We start from the raw sequence: 22347 nt of genomic DNA, 5'->3' as shown, positions 1-22347 counted from the left end.
AAACTGGAATTAACTCCTGTGCACCTGAACTGGGAAAAGAAATTCCTACACAGCTGTAGAGGAAACTCAAATCTGAGTGTTAAAGAAAGTTTGTAAGAAACTCTGAACACACCGACGTGAGCTCGTGCTGTACAAGATCAAGTCACAAATTTCAAGAGACAATTTGTTATTTTTAGTAATGAAAACATTCTCACTTCCCACTGACCTTCGCTCCACCTTTTACTCTCATTACCATCCTCCTCCTGTCCTTGCCCTTTGCCCTTTGCTTCTCAGCCTGCATTATCTCATCTTCTTCTCATCTTTTCACCCTCACACTGCTGATTGTTTGGATCTATTCATGAAAGAAAATTTTCCGGTTTTCTCATTCCTCTTAAGCTCAGTCAGCACTAACCTATTGTGCTCTGATGTTCCTCTCAGGCAAGAGGTCTAAATCAGGCAAAGAGAGAAAGAGAGAGAGACGAAGCAGTGAGATGAAGGGGGGTGGCAGGGATTTTGAAGGAGGGAATGAAGGAGCTCAGAAGGAAGTGTTGGAGGAGGGGAGAAACAAGTGGAGAGAGAGCGCTGAGGGAGAGATGGAAAATGAGGAAAAGATGGCTCATCAGTGAGCCATGTGAACTTATCTTTGACATGTCATACTTTATCTCACTCTCCCTCCTCCAAGAACTTTCAAAATAAAAATATGCCTGCTTATTTAAACATTTTCTATAGCCAAGCACACAACAGTCTCAGTGACTCTCGCTCCAACTGTACAGCGTCTACATTTCCTGAAGTTTAAGCCCACTGTATAGCTGCTTATACTAATACAAGTTCATGCTTTTGCAGGAGCAGAACATGCCAGTGGTAATTTTATCCTGGGCATACACGGTGATACAAGTTGCATTTGATGTAGGCCTATTCCCTCTAAGTGGCTTTAACAGGTTGGCAGCGGTTTAGCAGAAAATAGAGCAGTCTTAATGCACAGTAGGTGGATTAAACTGTGCTGCTCAAGCTCTGAAATGTTAGAGGCTCCAGAGGGAGACACAGATACATGTGTGTGTGTGTGTCTGGGAGATTAAAATGTGTACGGTTGAGTTATTCCAATTTCCAGGTAGATTTAAACAAATGACAAGGGGTAGTACAACATTCTTTAAAAAAAATATTACAAATATATATATACTGCATATACTGTATATACTGTATATATATATATATATATATATATATATATATATATATATACCGGTAGCTTAATTGAATGTCTCTGCTTTATAGAGACTGGATTTTCCAATGAGGCTTTACCTCTTCGGCAAGTGACTCTTTGTTTTTGTTATCCGTAAACTTTCAGATAAACTACATCATTTGATAATGTTGACCAAAGTATTTTTATCTCTCATCTGGAGCTTTAGAGTCAGATTCAATGGACTTAAATGTGCAATGCACTTGATTAGCTCCATTTGGGATAGAGAGAAGGACGTTTCTATGTTAATTTTAAACATTTCTTTTCCACTCAAGTGCAATTTCCTGTGGGGGTTCCTCAGGGTTCAGTATTCATACCTCTTCTTTTATCTGCTCATTTCGGAGTGTATCCTGAAGAAACAATGATATTTCTCTCCATTCTATGCAGATGACTGCCAGATTTATTCTCCTCTTATGATGATTTTAATAATTTTAAAATATATCCATTATAATAAGGTGTGCATGGCTCTACATTTCCTGAGCAGAATGGCAGAATGAAATAATTTTAAAATTGCAATTTTGGCTTGTAAATGCCTACTGTACATGTTTTTTCTCTATAGTATCTCTTTGACCTTTATACCTCATGTTTCTTCACAAAATCTTAGATCAGTTGACTCTCTGCCTTTAGCTAGTGAGAGAAGAAGATAGAGCTCTTTCATCTGTGGCTCCAAAACTTTGGAACAAATTACCTTCAAAAATTAAACAGACATCTTTACCTGCTGTGTTAAAATTTCATTTGAAAATCTCATTTTCCATGTGGCTTTTGCAACATCGTGATTTGTTTTATTAGTTTTTGTGGTTTTGTATAATTTTCTATTATTTTATTTTTCATCAACATGATATATTTTTACATCTGGTTTTATTATTTGTCATGTTGGTTTTATGCTTTTTACTGGTTTTATTATTGGTTTAACATATGGTCATTTATATGTGATGTCTTTATAACTTGGACTTGGACATAGAAATGATTAGAAACCTCATGTTTTACGGCAACAAATACAGTCAGGAATTGACTATCCCTGTTTTGAAAATTACATCTGTGAATTTGCCACTGTGTGAGTCTCCTTGGATACGTTCATGTTCAGGAGCACAGATGATGGATGAGGTGAAGGTGTTGGGTGAAATCGGGGTCAGTGGTCCGTATAGGCATTTAATTAAACCAGTGTCATATTGGAAAGGGAAATGCCTTTTCTCTAAGTCTTTCTACAAAGCTCCTGGGTGTTGATTTAACACAAGGGTGGGATAAATTAATCACCTATCAGTTAAAACTGCTCAACCTAAAGAGGAAAAATATTCTCTATGATTTCTGTTCAAAGACAAACCACTAAAAAAGAACAATGTTTCCAGCTTCAAATGCTCTAAGGTTTGGTGATCAGTCAGCAGCATTTTAAAATCTTAGATCACCTAAGCATCTTGTTGGAGTGATGATCTTCGGACTGACCAACAAAATGTCAGTTCCAAGAATGTAAAGGTGACTATGTGGATAAAAGAATTGTTGACCGTTTTGATATTTTTAATTCTTGGTCAAACCATCTGCAGTGGATTCTGAGCGTTGCTTTTGGGATCAATAATTATTTATTTTCTTCTTGACACTAGTAGGGTTTTCTATAGGAAAACCTTGAAGCTGCGTCCAGTTTCTCTACAGAGAAAGTCAAACATGATAATTCTGTTCAATGTTATTTGTCAGTATCATGCAGTTTCTTTGCATTTTTCAGCTTTGAACATAACACGTTTCTGTGAAAAACACAGCATTCAGAACAACGGTTAACACATTCTGTGGTGCTTTTTGTCCTTCTCATTTCCTCGTTTGAGTGCGGATTTCAAGGCAGCTGCAAAGCATTTCGAGCAACTTTTTTTTCCCTTCGCACTCAATTTCACAACCTATTTCAGTTTTATAATGTCTGAACATTTGTGTTTCATCTTTCTCACTTTTGATGCGCGTACTTTTCTGCTGTGAATTCTGTCGCAGAATGTGTCTCTTGGCAGCTTGTTTTCGCACTTTCATGCTCGCCAAAGTGAAGTGTAATAATGATCCCAGGCTGGCTTCCTCCTTGTATTTGCCACTTTCTCCAGTACATGTATATTTTCTAAGCTGAAAACCTTGCTTGCAGGCTACAGATTCTTAAAATGCTTTTTTGCATTGGAATAAACCATGACTCTGCAATTGAGCCAGAAATACAACCAAATAAATGTTGCTTGCTTTTGATTTCATTCAGAAAGGCAGGAAGTGACTTTATTTATTAAAATCAAAACAAGACAATTTCAATTACAGCACATTTTCAGCAGCTATTTTCATTTTCTAATGTTTTCTGGTGTCAGATCTGTAGGGATAGTCTGTCTTCTCAGGTTTGGGAGAGAACTTTGTTTTCAGAGAAGCATCTCTTTCCAAATCTGTGTCCCAGTTAGCCTGGATAATCCACAGATTTTGCTGTCAAGTTTCTATCTGAACTACTTTCTCTGAAAGCGGTTGGCAGAGAGTTCTGTGGATTATCCAGCGAGGCTGAGGTACGGTTTCTGGAAAGAGATGTCTCATTGCGATTTTCCTTTTTTTAATGTGATAATTTTATTTTGTGAGCACCACAAATGAGATTCCATCTGCTTGCACTGCACTTAAAAAAAAAAGGCAGATTTTTATTTTTCTCTGCTTCCTTTTTTCTCTTACAGCCTGGGCAAATATGAATATGAATGTTCTTCATTTCCTAAATACTAAATGGCAAAAAAAAGTTTAAAATAGTCCCTCCATGATCTAAATCAGAGCTATTATATTCATCTCCTGCAGATGCCCTTGATGTAAACTGTGGGGACAGTTGCCATGCTGCCATGTGGTGCGGTTTAACACCTCCTGGACAGCCTGCAGGGCATCAGACCCCGTCTGCAGGGCCAGACCGCTTTGCTCCGTATGGTGCCATGCTGCTGTGACCCCACCTGTCTGTTCCAGCTTTGGTCAACCCCCGGATGCAGGTTCAGATAAAATAGAATATTTTCTAAAAGTAGTGCAGCATTGCTTCATGCAGTAAGTAGTTCTGTCTGAGAGTGTTCAGATCAGCTCTCAATCCTAACGTGATTAGTGTGATATTTTGTCATCTCACCAGGCGGGCGCCACACACAGCTTTTCCCACAGACTGGCATCCCAGCGTTTTCCTAATAGCGTCATCTCCTCCTGTGTAAATTTAAGAAGTCCCTGAATGTGCACATTGTTTGCTGCAGGGCACGCATGTTTGATGAGTCTAATCCCTTGTCTACGGAAACAAAGGTGTAACACTCGGCTGCTGTGGATCAGCGGCTGTGAGTGATGGTGTACATAAACCCATCTCTCTCACACTTTCTCTCTCTCTCTCTCTTTCTTGATTCCCACACAGCTTCCTAATCCCAGAAGATCAAGAGCATCCAGGCTGGAAGTGTGACTGGGCGGAAGCCAGCATGACGCTTTCAGTGATGTTGACTCACGTTGCGATCGCTCCAGGCTCACAACAACCACGGCATGTCACGGCTGTCTAACCTTTTGTTGTTGCAGCCTCAAATTTGTATTCAGATTCGTATTCAGATGCCAAATATTTGCTACCTCGTGAGCAATGCACATTATTACTTTTTCTGCTATTCAGTAGGAGACGTTGGCTATTAGAGCAGAAAAAAATGTCCACAGATGCTAAATCCAAATGAGATGTTTTCTGGCTTGTGTGCATAAAATGCATGTGCATTACGGTGGATACATTTACCAAGGCTTAGCATGGCTGTATTCATCATATATGCTCACATTTGGAGACCTGAGCCGTTCATTTTCACCGTGCAGAAAGACCGAGGTCAAAGCTGAGTAGGCTGTAACATGAACTGAGCGCAGCCAGGGAGCATAAACATGAGCCTATTTTTAAATCAGGCAGCATGAGTAATGTTTTTTTTTCGCCTCTGCATTTCACTCTGAAGGTTTCATGTCAATGTCATGCCCTCTTACTGAACAAATACAGCTGATTGGTTCCTAGTTACTCTGCTGTGAGTGAAAGACTGCAAAATAACCTGTGATGGGAATTCATCCAACTCCGATTTTTCGGCGGCAGCTGCCTCATTTACATTTTGGTAAGGTACAGTTTGACAGATTCCAAGATGAGCAAGCACAACATTTGAAAGATCTTTGCTGATATTCAGTGATCCTGCTGAAACATTTGTGCCCTGTCAATGAAAATAACTGTGAACGTTAAACCTACGTACACTTTAGAAACGTGACACTGATGAACTGAGATTTTTATTTATATCAATTAGTACTTAGTCATGCGTGATAAATTCCATGATTTCTGTAATCAGACATAATTTACATGATTAAAAATCCACTTCGGTTTGCTGCTCATCCTGACAAAATGCTCTCCTCTACAACCGCACTGCCTTGCAGAAGTATATATTCACATCCCTTGAACCTACATTTTATTACATTACAACAACAAACCTAAATGTATTATATCGTTATTTAATGGGATGGACCAACACAAAGTGGTGTATAGTAACAATGGAATAAAAGTTATGTATTATTTTCAAAATGATATACAAACAAAAATCTGAAAAGTGTGGCACCCATTTGTATTTACCTCCATTTACTTTGATACACCCAAACAAAATCCAGTGCAGCCATCTGAAGTCACCTAGTTTGTTAGTAGTCCAAGTTTAATTTTATCTCGGTTTAAATGCAACCATTGAGTGAAGTTGCTAACAGTGACAGGAAGTAGAAAGCAGGATAGATTAGGAAACAGTATAAGATTTAAATAACTCATGGAGCATTGTTCAATCCATTAAGCCAGGCATTTGAACTTTGACCTATTCAAAAAACACTATGGAGTAAGCCTTTGATTGAGTCATCAGGAAAAAGCAACTGTCAGAGTGGTGCAAATTCATAATGTAGCTTTTGAACATGAACCCAATGTCTGAGACTGCAATTCAAAAATTCCTACTGCTCCACTGAAGCATATGTCTCTAACCTCTATCTGATTTTAACTGAACCAAAAAAAGGTGATCCAACCAATTTGAGAGTTTGATGCATTTATTAAATGGGGGAAATGCTTTTGTTGATGTGCTGATTACCAATCAGAGGCGATTAAGAAAAATATTACCCATTTAGATGTATGGATTGGTGCAATACGATGCAAACTGTGAATCTATAGTGTTCCTATGTGGACATTGCTACTCTTCACTACAGAGACTATAGAGAATCAGAAGACAAAGGTTAAATCAGCTGAATTTGTGTGCTAATGTTCTTCCCTAAAGCAAGCTAACACATCTCAAACACACAGAAATTAAACATCCCTTTGACCTGCAGCTATAGCCAGGATTTAACAAACACAATGAGAACATCAGATGTTCTAATAGGCTGTTAGTGGATAAACAACCTTGTAGTTTTACCATGTAACACCTTGAGTATATACAGCTAACAGAGATGTGACATTGCTTCTAAAAATTATCAAATATCTGCCCTAGTTTTACCAACAAAACACTTGCTCTCCATATTTATACCTGTGAAAGTGAGTTTCTGAGGCTCTTCACACCATCAAGCCATGTTTTGTGTGCACCATGTTGGATTAGAGCTTCCTGCTGTGTACCTGCTAAAATACTTGTAGACCATGAAAAGTGATGGAGACCTCCTCCTGCAACAGATCCCACAGGACCGAATATCAAAAGCGAAATTATATAACGTGATGTTAAAACATGCTGGATAGGCAAATTCCTTCCTTTTATTCAATTTCACAGAGATTAGGTTTGATCTTACTTGCTGTGTTGTGTTTTAGACCATTCACCGGCTTCAGCTTTGAAGTTGAGATGGGGTAGGGAGAGGTTTTAGAGCAAGGCAGGTGTGGGCTAAGAGGGTCTCACTAAGCCTGTGACAAAAAGGCACTGAGACGTTGCTCCGTCTCCCCCCACGATCCACAGGGACTGGAAAAGTAGGCCAGGCTCGGTGTCAGGCTGCTGTGAGGATCAGGACGCTCAAGTTGTTGACTTGTGATCAAAGTTGTTTTTCACACTTTGGCTGTTGGAAACTCTTGCAGAAATAGAGATTTAAAATATATATATCTCTCTCACATAAGGACAGATGCAAGTATAAAAATGTAGGTCACATTTTATTAAAAATGTTTTTACCAGCTGAACACTATGTCATCTACCTTAATACTGTTTTAACAAGCCTTTTTTTTTTTTTTTTTTTTTGACAGAGGTTGAACCGTTCTCTCTGCCTACATCACCAAACAGAAACATGAACATAAAGCACCAGAAAAAATGGTCTGATAAGACACTGATATTCTGAACCTATGAGACAAAAACAGGACCTTAAGTGGCTCCTGCCACTGGAGACCACATTCGCTGGCTAAACATTGGACTCCATCTGCTCATGCACTGCACACATCATTTCACTTACTTCACGTCATGGAGTCATTGGTGTGCACTGTGCAAACATTTCAGTGATCTGTGTGCAACGCATCCTTCTTGAGTGATAACATTATATATATTTAATCCTTCCTACATTTTGTTACGTTAAATGAGATAGCCTAACACAAAGTAGTGAATATATGTGAATTGTAGTGAAAATGATTATGCTTTTTATTTTATTTTTGTAATAAAAAACTAAAAGCTGTGTCATGCATTGGTAGTTGCCCTCGTTACCTTAATACCCCTAAATACAAAAAATCATCCAACTAATAAACAGACTCTTCTGTTAAGGTCTCGAAGAAGAATTGGTTCTTAAAACAATTTCCCAACCCTTGAATGTTTCATAAAGCAGTCCTTTCTGGAAACTGAAAGGACTGTGACAAAACTGAAAGCCTCCAACACTGACAGACTGGGAAATAAAAGTAACCATAAAAAGCAGCAAAGTTTCCCAAAAATCTCAAGGATTTTAAGTTAAATTTATTAGTTCTAAACTCAAGAAATCTGTCAAATATAGAAGAGTGGCAAAAAAGCCTTAAAAAAATGTTACTTCACATTTTTCTGAGCAAACTATCTCTAAAGTGAAACATGGTGCCGGCTGCGTTATGCTGCATTACTTCAGCATGGACAGAGCAGCTGGTCAGAATCGATGGAAAGATGGATGAGACAATCCTAGCGTGGAGGTTCACCTTAGAGCAGGACAACAAAGCCAAATGTACGACCAAAGTTAAAAAGTTAAAATGGAATGGTTTTGATATAAAATGATTCATTTTAGAATGGCTATTTCTAAATATAATTAAACGTTTGGCAAAGCCTAAAAATTGATCTTTGCAGATGCATCAAACCTGACTGACCTTGAGCCATTTTGGAAATAAAGGGCTGAACATTTCTAGATGTGCAAAGCTGGTCTCAAAAGACCTGGCAGCTGTGGCAAAACGTGATTATTGACTCACGGGAGAAACAAATGCCCGCCACACTTTCCAGACAGAGTTTAATTACTAAACAAACAACTGGAAAAACGTCCCTTTTTCTTTTCACTTCACTATCATGTGCTACTTTCATGCAATCGGGACGCTCTCATCTGTTGACAAACTGTGCGGCGGCTGGATGTCCCTGAGAGAGACAGAGGCACCGAAGCGACCAGGAGAAACTCACGCTCGTCACGTGTTGTTTTCTTCCCGGAGTCCATCGCCGCACATCCTCAGACGGCGAATCACGGCATCCCGAGCCGTGTGAGCGCGCTCCGAGTCCGGCGGTGCCTGGGATTGGGTGGAGGGAGGGAGTGGTGGCGGAGGAAGGAGTCACGGGATTGGTAGAGTTCAGCGCCAAACTTGTTGACTCATAACTGAGCTGCTCCTCTCCGTCCATCTCGACGCGGAGCTGTCCGGGGCCAGTGGTGCTGAAACTGTCAAGCTATCCGACGCGCCTCCAGGGCTGATAGCACATTCCTCTGATTCCAGGTTCAAGCATTTCCCAAAGTTACGCTCATTTTTTATTCTTTTGTATCCCTTTTTTGCGTGAAGACTCAAGGCGTCTGATTTGAATTTGGAAGAAATCTTCCCACAACCCCGCCGCTCTCTCCAGGAGCGCACCGAGTCTGTAACGTCAGCCGCTCAAACCGAGGACTCTCCGGACCGCAGCCATGGCTTTCATGGTGAAACACGTGGTGGGAGGGCAGCTGAAGAACCTGACAGGCGGCCTCACGGAGGAGAAATCCGAGGGAGAGAAAACAGAAGCCTCCGCGCAGGGAATGACTCAAGAGGAATTTGAACAATATCAGCAACAGTTAGAGGAGGAAAAGTAAGCGCTGACTGAAATATGTTGTGTGGAATAGCAATGAACAGGAAGTTAATTTATTGTTGTTTTCCTTTACGAAATATGTCAAAATTATGGCTTATGTGATTCTATGGGTAAAAAGCGAGGAGCGCTCTGTGCGCGGCGCGCTTCTTTACGCATCAGTGCAATAATAGGAGCGCTCCTCACACAGCTGCTCCTCTCGCCCGGAGGAGCTCTCCATCTCTATGCTCGGGCAAAATAGGAAAAAAAACCCTCACGTTTACATTTATTTATTTATTTATTTATTTATTTATTTATTTATTTATTTATTTATTTATTTATTTATTTATTTATTTATTTCGCAGAATACCTTTACTCTGCCTGGGGCGAAAGATGTTCCTGATTGTTGTGCGATAGGACGCATGAAAAATCAGGTGGAACCAAATTTGCATAACTTACGTTAATTAATTCAGAGGCGACTTTCGTCATTTCTGTGCTCTAATACGTTTTAGTGTGCGTAGTTTTCCACAAAACTAAAGCCACTGATGAAGTCATGAGATGTAAAAATGCAAGAATAAAATATAGCAAGCAAGTCGTCAAAGTTGCCCCAGCCTTTAAAGCTGGACTCTACGAAGCCCTGTTAGATGATCAGTGTTTGTTCATGATGCCGCATATTAGGACAGAGAAAATGTTCCCTTTTCCTCTGCTGATTCTGGCTTCCTATCACCATCAGCTAACACCTCCCTTCTAACACTTTCATCAAAACTGTCTTTTGGGACCATGTGCAGACATTTTAAGAGTGAGTGGGAGGTGAAGCCATTAACACTCAGCAGAGCCCACTGAGCTCCACAGGAGAGATGCCTGACACTCTTCCATCATGACGTGACCTTCGGTGGGAAAGAATTATTAGTCAGAAGGTGTTAAGCTTGAACATAGATCAGGAGAAGCTCCTCCTGCTTAGGTTAAAACAGAGTGAGACTTTTGAGGTGAAGTGTGGGCTGCTCACACTGCTATGATGACACATACAGACATTTCATCACCCTGAGCCGCCAGGACACAACAGTGACACCCTGGGTCAACTGATGCCCTTGAGAGACAGAAGACACAGAAGCTGCACATTGGTGTGCGCTGCATGGCCTTTCTATGTTTGGCATGTTAATCTGAAGTGATCTCCGGATCACACGGAGAAATGAATGCTCCATCTCAACGAGAAGAGGACCTTTTCTTTGAAACAATGCACGTCACTTCTAGTGTTTCTTTGAATTTTGATGCTGCTGCTGATGATTTTATCCAAGTGTTCATATTTCAGCCGTATCGATGGATCATTTTGTCCTAAGGACGCACTCGGTTTTCTGATCTTGCACAAAATGTTCTCATTTCGTTGTTGTTCTGACTAGATGTTTGACCTCTGGCTGTTCAAGCAAGTTTGATTCAGACTGTGTTGCCCGACTGGCTCGCAATGTCTGCGGCTCACAGCAGATTTACCAATTAACATTCTAGCAGTTGGAAGTGGAGAAAACACTTCCAGCCTGCCCCCTGCTGGAGGCAGCACAAACTGAGGAGACGAATCCTATCTATAAGGCAGAAGATTGGAGGGCACTCCAACTGTTAAGGTTAAGAAGGAGGAGGATTGAGGGCTTGTTAAGAGCTTCCAAGCATTGAAAAAGAAATATGTATATTGGAGAGGCTTTTAATTTCCTACTTCTTTCTCATTTCCTGAAGTTGTCATTTTCCTTGCCCTGCTCATGTGGTATTTAGTGGCTAAAATATCTCACTGCTAAATGAGAAATAAATAAATATATCATATGGAATAAAATTTTCCCAAACACATGACTCAACATATAGTGAACTTCTAAACTATTTTAAGTATATCTGATTACAAGTGTACACTTTGTTATCCACAAGTATAATATATTAGATTATGTAAAAATCCAACACAATTTTTCCTTTTTCGGCTTGCTGGGAAGAGCTGAAACTGAACAAATACACTGTTATACATTAAACTACGTCTTATAACATTTTTGTTGACCTATTTTAAAATGTTGCAAATTAGACATGACCATTGAAAATACCAGTGTAAAGATTTTTAATTCTACATTTACTACTCCTTTGTTTCCAAATGTGTGCCTCAAAGCTCTGATTCTGGACATTTGGACAATTTTACTGTGAAGATAGAGAGGCAAACATGTCACCAGGAATAGCAGAAAATCAAACAAAAATACCATTTCAAGATGATAAATTAAGGAAGGTAATTTTCTTAAGACATTTTAACAACATTTTCTGCTCTTTTAAATCATTTCAAATTGCTGCAAAACTATTAGTCTACAGCTTGAATCGTGTGAGTTTGGTATTGTTGTGCACAAAGTAGTCTTGTCAGCAGAAAATATTAATAAATGTCTAAAAACTATTAGTAATTGATCATCTTTAAGACATATATTCATTCATTTCAACATGTGAAAAGCAAGAAAAAAATGATAACATTTGCATCGGTTTTCTTCTAGCCTGTATGAATTAATCTATAGACATCAGATGCTCAGTGAAGGTCTGAATTCAGACTTTTCAACCAGCAGCTATCATACCACACACACATATCACAACACATGAAATTTATTTGCATCACAATAATGACTAAAATATATTAAGCTTAATATACATTGATGTCTACCATGTACTGTGCTACTTACAAATCAGAAAATATCCAGTGATCACCTCAGTGAACGAGAGGAGGTTGAAAACACAAAATTATTTCCTAAATGATGATGACATTCTGATTTTGTGACACAGTGGTTGCTGTGTGTAGTACATAGAAATGAGTTACAAGATGGAGAATCTGGTGGAGCACATGTTGCATGTTTGGCCATGTGCTCTCGATCTATTGGTGCTTCATCACACTGGTAAAGAGGACAAAGGATTTCGGAGGAGTGGGATTTGCAAATATCTCCAGAATTCTATTCCTGGATCATGAGAATGATCATTCATACGAATGATGTTCCAAGATAACAAAGGAGGTGTAAGAGTTGTCACTTTGGAGCTACAGGAGGATTAGTTGACAAGAAAAGTCGTAACTTGTCACAGACTGTCCAGACCAAGTTAAGCTTTAGGTTAACTTTGGGTGCATTAACAAGTAGCTGGAGCAGAAGAGAAAAGATATTACATCCTTCCTTCAGTGTGGCAGATGTGGACAGGGGTGAAGAAATCTCCATTTTGTTAGTCCACAACAATGGCACTGTTGTTCCACATTACCCTCCATGACCCAGCCTGGTAAAAACAAGCCCCTTCTTCTATGCTTTGCTTGGTACAGAGCAGAATCTCTTAGCTATTGAGAAACGATTGCTTGCTGGAGGTCTGGACTCTGTTGAAATCTTGAATTTTACCCAATCACTAACGTTTGGCCGTGACGTATGAACTGAATGGCTTTGTTCTCTTCCACCACTACCATTGCTGAAACTACGCAGTCACACATACATATCCCCCACCCCCACACAGCCATATTGTTCTGCACTTTGCACTGTCACATTATCTGTACTTTGCCATAATTGGACCTGCTGCTACTTCTTTGGTGTGGTTGAGTGCCTTTAGTTAATTTAGTTGTATATATTGTTATTATTATTATTGTGTGTTTGCTTATTTCTACTGTATATATTTGACCTTTTGCACGGGAGCTGCAATGGAAATTTCGTTGAATTCTGTTCAATGACAATAAATGCTATCTATCTAGACTACAATTCTAAAACACAGCGGAAAATCGAAGTTATCGTTTACAACTTCTATTTCTGTTCACTGGTTGGCCTGGCTGAAAATCTACCACAAAAATCCAGCTCTATAGGAGAAATCCCATCGTTGACCCAGACCAAGTTGGAAACTTGAAACTCATTTTTTCCATGTTCAGATTAATTGATAGAGGCTTAATATGAAGGAGATATTGCGACTGGCATGGTAGGTTCTGATTTTCAAGAAGCCTAATAATTATTAGGAGGCAACCTTTCTTTGCCGTGTTTGGTTCAAAGTAGAGCTTTTTCTCAAGCTTTTACTCCTTACAGAACATTCTGCCTGAAGGCTGTAATTTTCTTCCTGTCTTGCAGACAAGAACGAGAAGCTAATTTTGCCCAGAAGAAAGCAGAGAGGGCTACAGTCAGAACCCATTTTCGCGAAAAGTACAGACTACCAAAGGTAATTTAAAGAATGCATGTACTTCAGCTTCTCAGACAAACACGTGAAACTAACATCAGCATGTTTTCTCTTCCTGTGTTTCTCCACCTCAGAATGAGCTCGACGAGACCCAGATCCAGCAGGCAGGGGACGACGTAGTGCTGCCCACAGAGCTGGCCAAGATGATTGCTGAGGACAACCAGGAGGAGACGCACAAGCAGTCTGTGCTGGGCCAGCTGTCCAACATCCAGAACGTGGACATCGACCAGCTGAAGGACAAAGCCCAGGCCACACTGGAAGACCTCAAGAAGCAGACGGAAAACTGCAATCTCATGTGAAGTGGGCCTGACCTGTTCCACAGAGTTTCACTTGTGCAGATATTTATCAGAGGCAGAGCTTCTCCAGGTGTAGACATTTTCTCATTGCTCTGGTTGAATGTCAGTTAGCGGAGTTGCATAATTATAGTTTTATGGAGATCAAAATCAGACTGGAGCCTACGAGATCTTTGGCTCACCTTCTAACCAGTTAAAACCATTTTGAGTCTTAATCATCCTGAATGTTGTTCATGTTTTTACAAAAAAAGAAAAAGTAAGAAAATGAGCCAATTTGCACTCTGATAAAACTGAAACCAGTGAGATCATTTCTGCAGGTTTGAGCAAGTTCTTCTCTTGGTAAATTTGTACAGTGCACCAGATCCTTCATTCCCTGTATTCCCATTCTCCTTCGCTCTCTGTACCTGGCCAGTGACAACACCATGCAGTTCTGCAGCAGAGGTCGTAGCAGTGTGTATGTGTGTGATTTTTCCTCAGCAGAGGAATTTTATTGGCTAAGGCGTGCATCTCCAATAAAGTCAGGACCGCTGGGGTCAGCTGCTTGGTTGGAACAAGAACACACATGCACAAGCTTAACACTCAGGGCCGGCCTAAGTTAGAACTGGGCTCTAAACAAAATTTGATTTAGAAGACCTTCACCCACACGCCAGAGTTTCTACAACCACTTTTAGTTTGCATTACGTCTTCATTCTTTTTAATGAAATATTGGTTGATAAAAAGTGTTTTAGAAGGTGAAAACAGCCAGTAGACCCTGGATATTGGGTACTTTTTCTGACTTACTCATAAGCTTTCTCAGCGTAGTAGAGTTAGGCAGAATGGGTGAGTCTGACTGGTTTTGCTTTCATGCTACAAAAAAGTTGTCAGTTATTTTCAAGTGTATTCTTCAGCCATTGTGTATCAGTTTTGTTTCTGAGTGTAGTTAAGAATTTTGTCGAACTATGACAATTATTAGCCATAGCAATGCTTCAGCGGTTCTTATTGACTTTCTATTGAGAAAGAGGAGCGATTCTGAGCTCCCATTTAAACTCTGAGTCATCTCCTTTTGGGATTAACATTAGCTTACAGTATAACGCAAACATTCATAAGTACATCAAAAAAATATTCTTAAAATTATCAGGTATAAAAGCAGGTACAAAATGTCCCTAGAACGGCATTGAAATACCTCATACTTGGTCTTGTGGCAAGTAGTTTCATCTTGAATGCAAAAGAGTCGGGTACCAAAGCAGACTACAAAAGTGTGAAATGGTAAATTAACGAATTGACCAGCACTCTGGTCAGAATTAAAGGACTCTTTGAGGACCCTGCAGGCCTGGGGGCCCTAAACAGCCTTGAGCCGGCTCTGCACACCAGCTCATGTTAATTATACAAACAAAATCATACAATTTAATGGGCAACAACTGTTTAGGACAACTAAAAGGTTCATCTTCCATGGCATTTGTTTTTGCTCTTGTTTTTGCAGCCTTTCTTGTGAGCCTTGTTGGTCAAGGCTGAAGCTCCAAATAAATGAATCGCTTTCTGAGCAGTTAATTTACTAAACAATTTATTTCTTTATTTTTAGTTTTACTAAAACCTACAAATAATTACTCATTTGTTTAGGTGTGAAGACTTGCAGTGATGAATGCTTTACATGAACATGTAACTGTGTGCAAAGTTAATCTGGCTTCCATACAATACCATTTCTATCCACTATATATATACAGTATATATATATATATATATATATATAAATTGTGTGTGGATCTGTTTATATGCTGCTTTCTGATGGCTGCTCAGATTGGTAGAAAGGAAATGCTTTCAGTCGTACGCCAAAGCCTTTGTTGATAACACTCTGACCAACGCAGAGGAAATGGCACAGATTGTCAGATTGTTTGCCTCTGGTGTGTGTATAAATCCAGCTGAGTCTACATGCAGATATTTATGTTCTATGTAGAGTTCTGTGCTGTTTGGCTCCAGCAGGTTGATTCTCATCATTTCCAACAACGCGTTGAGTCTTGTAGTGTCGTCATCCGTCCCATGATCCTCGCCTCGTCCTCCATCTCATCTGCCATCTCAGTATTCGCGTTTTTCGTGCTGGTGGTTGTTGTGTTGTTAAGCCAGTGTGATGTGCTAAACGGCGTCTTTGTGAAAGGAAAAATAACGAAACCATTCCTGTAGCTGGGAGTGCTTGTAACATAACAGAGCACACAGTCAGTCAGTGTAGGCTTAAAGTGGAGTCCTGCCTGCGATTCAGGGGATTCAGTGTTGCATTAATGTAAAATTCATTTTATTTTATGTGTCCAAATTTTAGACTTTTGTTCTAACTTCTGTATGGCAGGATTTTTGTGTTTTATGTAAAAGAAGCTTACTGCTGTGTGATTTCCCAAAATTAAATGGAAATTTTATTTTGTTACGTGCCACGCTGCTATTGAATGAAGGTCGAGGCAAGACGTTTTGAGTGCAGTGGTTAATTTCTTGTGATAGAGACTATTATATTCGTAACATAAATAACATAGGAGGAAAGTTGCAATAACTTATTTTTAAACAAAGCTACTAGAATCTGCCATTAAAGATCAGAACATGGTATCAATAGTTGGAAGCCAAGCCATAAATTACAAACTATTTGTTTTATATAGGTGTGAAACTTGAAATTAATAACTCAATAATCCTAATACACAAGTGTAAATTCTGTGCTGTTATTCTGTGAATCTGATTTTTAAGGAAAATGCTGCAAATGGCAGTCTCTTCTTGATCTTTGGCTGTTTCACTGTATGTCTGTAACTGTGAGAGTTATTCGGTGATGTTCCTTTTTGAGTTTTAACTGCAATAAACAAATTTTTATGATGCTGTGGTTCATCTCACTTTTGTCTGAACATTTTTGGTAAAACTGCAGCCGCTTGAACACCAGAGGGAGACAAAAAAACACCGAGGAATGCACAGTGACGGCAGGCAAGGTGGAGATTTTTACTCCCATTTAGCATTGGATAATAAGAATTCACAACATGGTACATGTCCTGTGAAATAGAATTTAATATAGGTGGAATGTTAAATTAATTTTAGTTTATGTAACAAATTACTTTATATAGAAATTAAAGAGTCTACAGCAAATCCAACAACAATCCTTCACTTTAAATGCAAAACATCCAATTTGATCCAAATAAAATGCAGTTCTAGACAATTGAAGTATATAATTATTAGCAAGTTGTTGTTAAATGAAGGAAATTAACCAAATTTGTATTATTTATGTTTTTAATAAAAAAAAAAAAAAACAGAGACAGCTATGAAGTTTTTTTATCAAATTCATGAGTCCCTGGTCGTCATGCCTCTCTACAGAAAGAGAAATATTTGCAGTTTACCCATCGAAGTCAAAAGTACTAGGACATAACTCTCCATTACTTAGTTTCTTTGTTTTTCATTTACCATTTGCAAAAGTTTTCACATTCACTTAACTTTTTCACTTTTTGCCACATTGCAACCACAAACTCCAGTGTATTCAATTGGAATTGTGTTGATATTCAGCTACAAAACTGATGCTGTTCGTTCACTAATGATTAACAATCTACTGAGGGATTTAACAGAACAGTGGTACTTAGATTAAATTAGACATAATTATACTCTGTTTACTGATTACTTCTGAAGTGCATGTTTAAACATGCAAATTATTTATTCATGTGTTTGTTTGTCTAAAAGAAGTTATTGTAGCCTTGGGTAAATTTCATCTAGGGCATCCAACTGTTCTGGGCAGCTCCTGCAAAAACTGGCACAAGCTACATGAGGGGATAGACGTGGACCAACTTTACCCCCTCAAAAAAAGAAGTTAGTTACCATTTCAATGGCAGGAAAGCCTGAGCTATTGCTGGTTTTCAAGTGTGGTGTGAAAGGGAATAGCTGTAAAATATATTGATGCTGAACCCCTCCCTATTGATAGGCTGTAGTGCGTGAACAATCTTCAGCCTGGAAAGACACTGGGCCACTGCATGGCCAATCTGACACAATTAGGGTGAAACGGGCCAGAAAATAGCATTCTCCCCTATTCTCCTCTCTCAATCGGGGCTTAAAACTGAGCAGAATGACAGAGAGGGAGGGGTAGGGTGACAATTAGCGAGGAGCTGTAAGAGAAAGCAGCCATTCCTGCTCTGGTGAAAGCTGGAGCAGAAAAGTTGCAGATGTGACCTTTCTGTAATGGAATGCATTTTGCAAGCTCCCCTCCTGGCTGCTGTGTTTTGCGAGAGGAAGCCAAGGGGGGAAGACCACACAGATCCGTGGTTTTGTGCAAGCAAAATTATAACCAGTTTTCATCCAGCCTGTCTCTTCCTACAGTGCCTGGTAAAAATCTGCATAGCCCTTGAACATTTTCACAATTTGTAACATGCCAACCCAGAACTGGGTTCACAAATGCATCTCAGCCTTTCCTGGATTAATTATTTGAAGAACCACATTTAGCAGCAGCTACAGCTGCCATATTTACAGCTACGGTGTCTGAACTGGATTTGGGTCTGGACTTTGACTGGGCCATTCTAACAAAGGAGTGTATTTTGAGCGAAACCATTTCAAGATTCAAGATTACGTTATTGATCCCCACGGGGAAATTATTTTGTCCAAATAGCACAGAATAATAAAAAAAATGTCAATAGAGTTAAGAAAATAGGAGATAATCAAAGTTTACTCTCACATGTTTGCAGTAAGTTGAACTTGCCTCAGATGTTGTTGTTGTTGTTGTTTTACCGTGGTGCCCTGTATGTAGCTCCATCTATCTTCCCATCCACTATGATGAGCTTTCATGTCCCTGATTAAAAAAGCATCCCTACAGCATGATGCTGCCACCACCAAGTGACCATGTACAATGTTAATTTTCCTTACTTCCTTCTACATACGCTCTCTATTCCCTATGGCATGTGGCTACATTATATATATATATATATATTCTTCAGAATAATCATTGTCAATAGAGTTTGCTTCATGTCTGACCTGTCAGTCTGGGTGGACCACCATCATTCAGTAGGTTTGCTGTTGATCCATATCCTTTTACGTGGTTCTGAATTAAAAAGTGGTCCTTGAGATGTTCAAAGTTTAGAATCTCAACCTGCTCTCTGCTTGTTGTTCACAAATGTCCTCTAATAAATCACCTTCACGGAACAGCCGTGGTGATACAGTGGTTAGGAGTTTATTTTATTCACTAATTAGGCGACTTTTGAAGGCAACTGGTTGCACTGGGCTTTTTAATGAGGTGTAAAATTAAAGGTAAACACAAACGCCACAAACCTGACAGACTTTTTTTTTTCTTTTTTGCGATAAATAAATAAAACGTATATTAATTTCCTTCTTACTCCACAACCACGCACTACTTTGTGTTGGTCTATCACATAAAATCCAAGTAAACCACACTGGAGTGTGGGCTTGAATTTGACATGTCAGACAGTCTGATTACTTTAGCAGTGCGCTCAGTTTTCCGGATTTGTGGCGCTGGAAGTGGGTTTCCAATCTGCGACCAATCATTGACCAGGATAGTAAATGAAAGAAGAGAAAAGGAGGGGAGCCAAAGGGGGGGGGGACTTTTTCCTTTCTTTTTTTTCGACAGAGGGAGGGGTGTTGTGGAGAAATGCTCGGCGGACCGTGAAGCGTTACAGCCAGAAGCAGGACAAAGACGCGCGTAGCGGGCAGCATGATAGAACTATGTCTTCAAAAACAACTCTGGGAAGCGTGGATGGATGCTAAAAGTTATAATTTTATGTGAAACAAACCGAGGAGTTGTGAGAAACATTAGTACTAAGAGCGGAACTCTTGCTGACTTTGGATAGCTCTCAGACTGCAGCCCGGAGGATCCTGGTTTGGAAAGCGCACACTTCCAGAGATGACTGTTTCTGCGCTCTTTCTCTACTTCGCAGCCGCTCCTGGTTGTTTCTGCTGTTACGAAGCCCAACAACAGGAAGCAAGACCAACACGGGTGCAAGTTTGTGGAACATTTGTACAAACACCTCGTTGGTAACAAAACCTCTGTCGGACCTTCGATTGCTTGACTTGTTCCGATCCTGATGTGCACGTCACACGCCTCAAACTTCAGCCAAGCATGAGATGTCGGTGCAGCTCGCTGGCGCTTCTCCTGTGGCTGCTGGTGGCTTTGGACGCCCAGCTAGTCTGCTGGCAGGCGATCCTGAAGTGCCACAACGAGCCCGAGTGTGAGCTCGCCTACAACCAGTACTTGGTGGCATGCGAGGGGAACATCCACGGGACGAGGAGCCAGTGCCCGAGCCACTGCATCCAGGCGCTGATCCGGCTCAACAACACCCGCAGCGGGCCGGATCTGGAGACCTGTGACTGCGTTCAGGACCCGAATTGCCTCGGCGCGAAGCGGGCCATAGAGCCGTGCCTGCCCCGCAGACACCCCAGCGATGCAGGGGGCATCGGCTGCATGGAGGCCCGCCAGCGGTGTGAGGAGGACAGCAGCTGCCACGCCTCCCTTTCGGCCTACCTGTCGTACTGCGGGCAGCTGTTCAACGGCAGGCGGTGCACCTCCAGGTGCAAGGCCACCATCCAGCAGATGCTGTTCATCCCGAACGGCATGCTGCTGAACCGCTGCGTTTGTGACGGCGTGGAGAGACCTTTCTGCGAGGTGGTCAAGGAGAACATGAGCAAGCTTTGTTCCATTGGGGACCACAGCGTTGCTTCTGACCAACCTGAAGTTGAGATCTACGACTATGAGGATGATGATCGAAAAGTTGACAGAGAGGAGGGTTACACTGACAGCTCCTCTGCGTGCCAGAGGTCACCCAGCTTCATGATGTTTGTCTTTCTATGGATATTATTCTGAGGAGATGGATTGCCGACTGGAATGTTTGGATTTATCAATCAAAGGGAGATCTTTTTCTTTGAGTGTGCAAACCCCATGATGAAGGTTACTGCTGGGCTTCTCTGACATAGAGCGCAGAAGTGTTGTCATGAATGCCGTAACTATTTTCTTTTACGTGATAGGAAATGACCTGAAGCAGACTTTGTTGGGAACATTTTGAGTGCCTTTAAACAGCTCTTGTTTACTTGGTTAGCTTTCATTGCTTCTTAAAGTGTGGCTTTATTAAGACTTTAGGCAAACACTGGAGCCATCCAGCCTCTGTTTGCTCTCCTCTCCATTGCAGAGGCCTTAGCATTGTTGCAGTAACCACACTTCAAATATTTGTGGGAACCCGGACAGGCGAGGGTGTGGGTCTGACTACTTAAATTAACTGAAGTGCTTCTCTAGCACTCCTGCTTGTCCCCCTCCCCCATCCGAGATTGTTTTATTGAACTCTTCCTGACTTTTCCCCACCCCTCTCTTCCTCCTCTCTGCAGCCTGGATCCCCTAAAAGCTTGTAAAAGCTCACTGACGTTATTGTTGCTTTCACACGGCCACAACACTTTGAGAAAATCTGTCAGCTGCCAAAATGGGTGAACATAAAATGTCTGCATTTTGTTCTCAGCATTTGCTGACGTCATCAAATAGCAGAATTTTCCTTTAGCCCAATTTGTAGTTTAAAGCACAAGGAAATGTCTTCATTTAGTGGAAAACATGACATTTAAACACAAGGGGAGTAAAATCATTATCTAAAACACACACTTCACAATTACATTAAAAAGTTATGCAAATATAACATTTTAAAAAATGAGCAACTGAGACATCCAGGCACCGTGGGGAGTTAAATGTGTGTTTCTGCGTCTTATTTAAGGATATCTTAATAGATTTTTTGTCACCAGTTTCTTTTGTAAATATCTGTAAACAGGCAAAGCCCAAACTAGCACGAGAGATTGTTACTTGCACAAATTCACAGTGAGGTTTATTGCTTTCAAACACGTGCCTTGAATGCTTTTTTACAGTACTAGTTTTAGGCTGAGTGAATTAGCCACGCACCACATTTAAACCGAGGTGCTAATGTGACCCATTTAAATGTCTGCACCAATAGAAAACATGATTCAAACCAGACATTTTTTCACTCTCATCCCATCTCTTCTTTGTCCGCCTTATTTTTAGTCATGGAGGGAAAGTTGCAGTGATGCCGCCATCTTTGCCACTTGAAATTAAATCTTGAACCATGTTGTATGTTAAGTTATAAATCTAGAATATGAAGAACATGTATCTATTTTACAATTGTGTGCAGCAAAAAAGGTTTCACCTACATCCAGTTAGAATAAACACACAAATGTAGATCAGATTCAGTGTGAAGAAGCCAGACAGTTTTGCATTGTTTCTAGAAAAGTAGCAATAACATGAATTCAGAGAAAGCTCTTCCACATGGAGGTTTTATAATAAAATATGTATGACCTAAACAAGTGTCATGTTGTGTTTTGACAAAGGAATGAATCAATATATGGAGTTTTAAAGACAATATGTCTGGGTTATTATTTGTTTGTCATATATTTCGTCAGAATCCAAGGAGGATTTTTAATCTGTAGCAAAGCCTGTAGTGATTCCACGGACATTTGGAGCTGATTGGAACAAAAGGTAGTTCTACAAGGTTTTGACTCAGTGGGGATA

The 22347-nt window shown here is 40.3% G+C and overlaps 2 protein-coding genes across 2 annotated transcripts; both read left to right on the top strand.

Annotated features, from left to right (window-relative positions):
* The first annotated feature begins 8779 nt into the window (after window positions 1-8779).
* Window positions 8780-16689, top strand: cplx3 (complexin 3). The gene is made up of 3 exons (XM_023332989.1): window positions 8780-9411; window positions 13470-13557; window positions 13650-16689. The coding sequence occupies exons 1-3, from the start codon at window positions 9254-9256 to the stop codon at window positions 13872-13874; spliced, it is 471 nt and encodes a 156-aa protein (XP_023188757.1). The 5' UTR covers window positions 8780-9253; the 3' UTR covers window positions 13875-16689.
* A 2715-nt stretch (window positions 16690-19404) lies between these two features.
* Window positions 19405-22139, top strand: LOC102225335 (growth arrest-specific protein 1-like). The gene has a single exon (XM_023331785.1). The coding sequence runs from the start codon at window positions 19912-19914 to the stop codon at window positions 20650-20652; it is 741 nt and encodes a 246-aa protein (XP_023187553.1). The 5' UTR covers window positions 19405-19911; the 3' UTR covers window positions 20653-22139.
* The last annotated feature ends 208 nt before the right edge of the window (window positions 22140-22347 follow it).

This window comes from Xiphophorus maculatus, chromosome 4 (assembly GCF_002775205.1).
Source record: "Xiphophorus maculatus strain JP 163 A chromosome 4, X_maculatus-5.0-male, whole genome shotgun sequence".
Lineage (NCBI taxonomy): Eukaryota > Metazoa > Chordata > Actinopteri > Cyprinodontiformes > Poeciliidae > Xiphophorus > Xiphophorus maculatus.
Note: the sequence above shows the minus strand (reverse complement) of the source record. Positions and strands in the feature narration are given on the sequence as shown.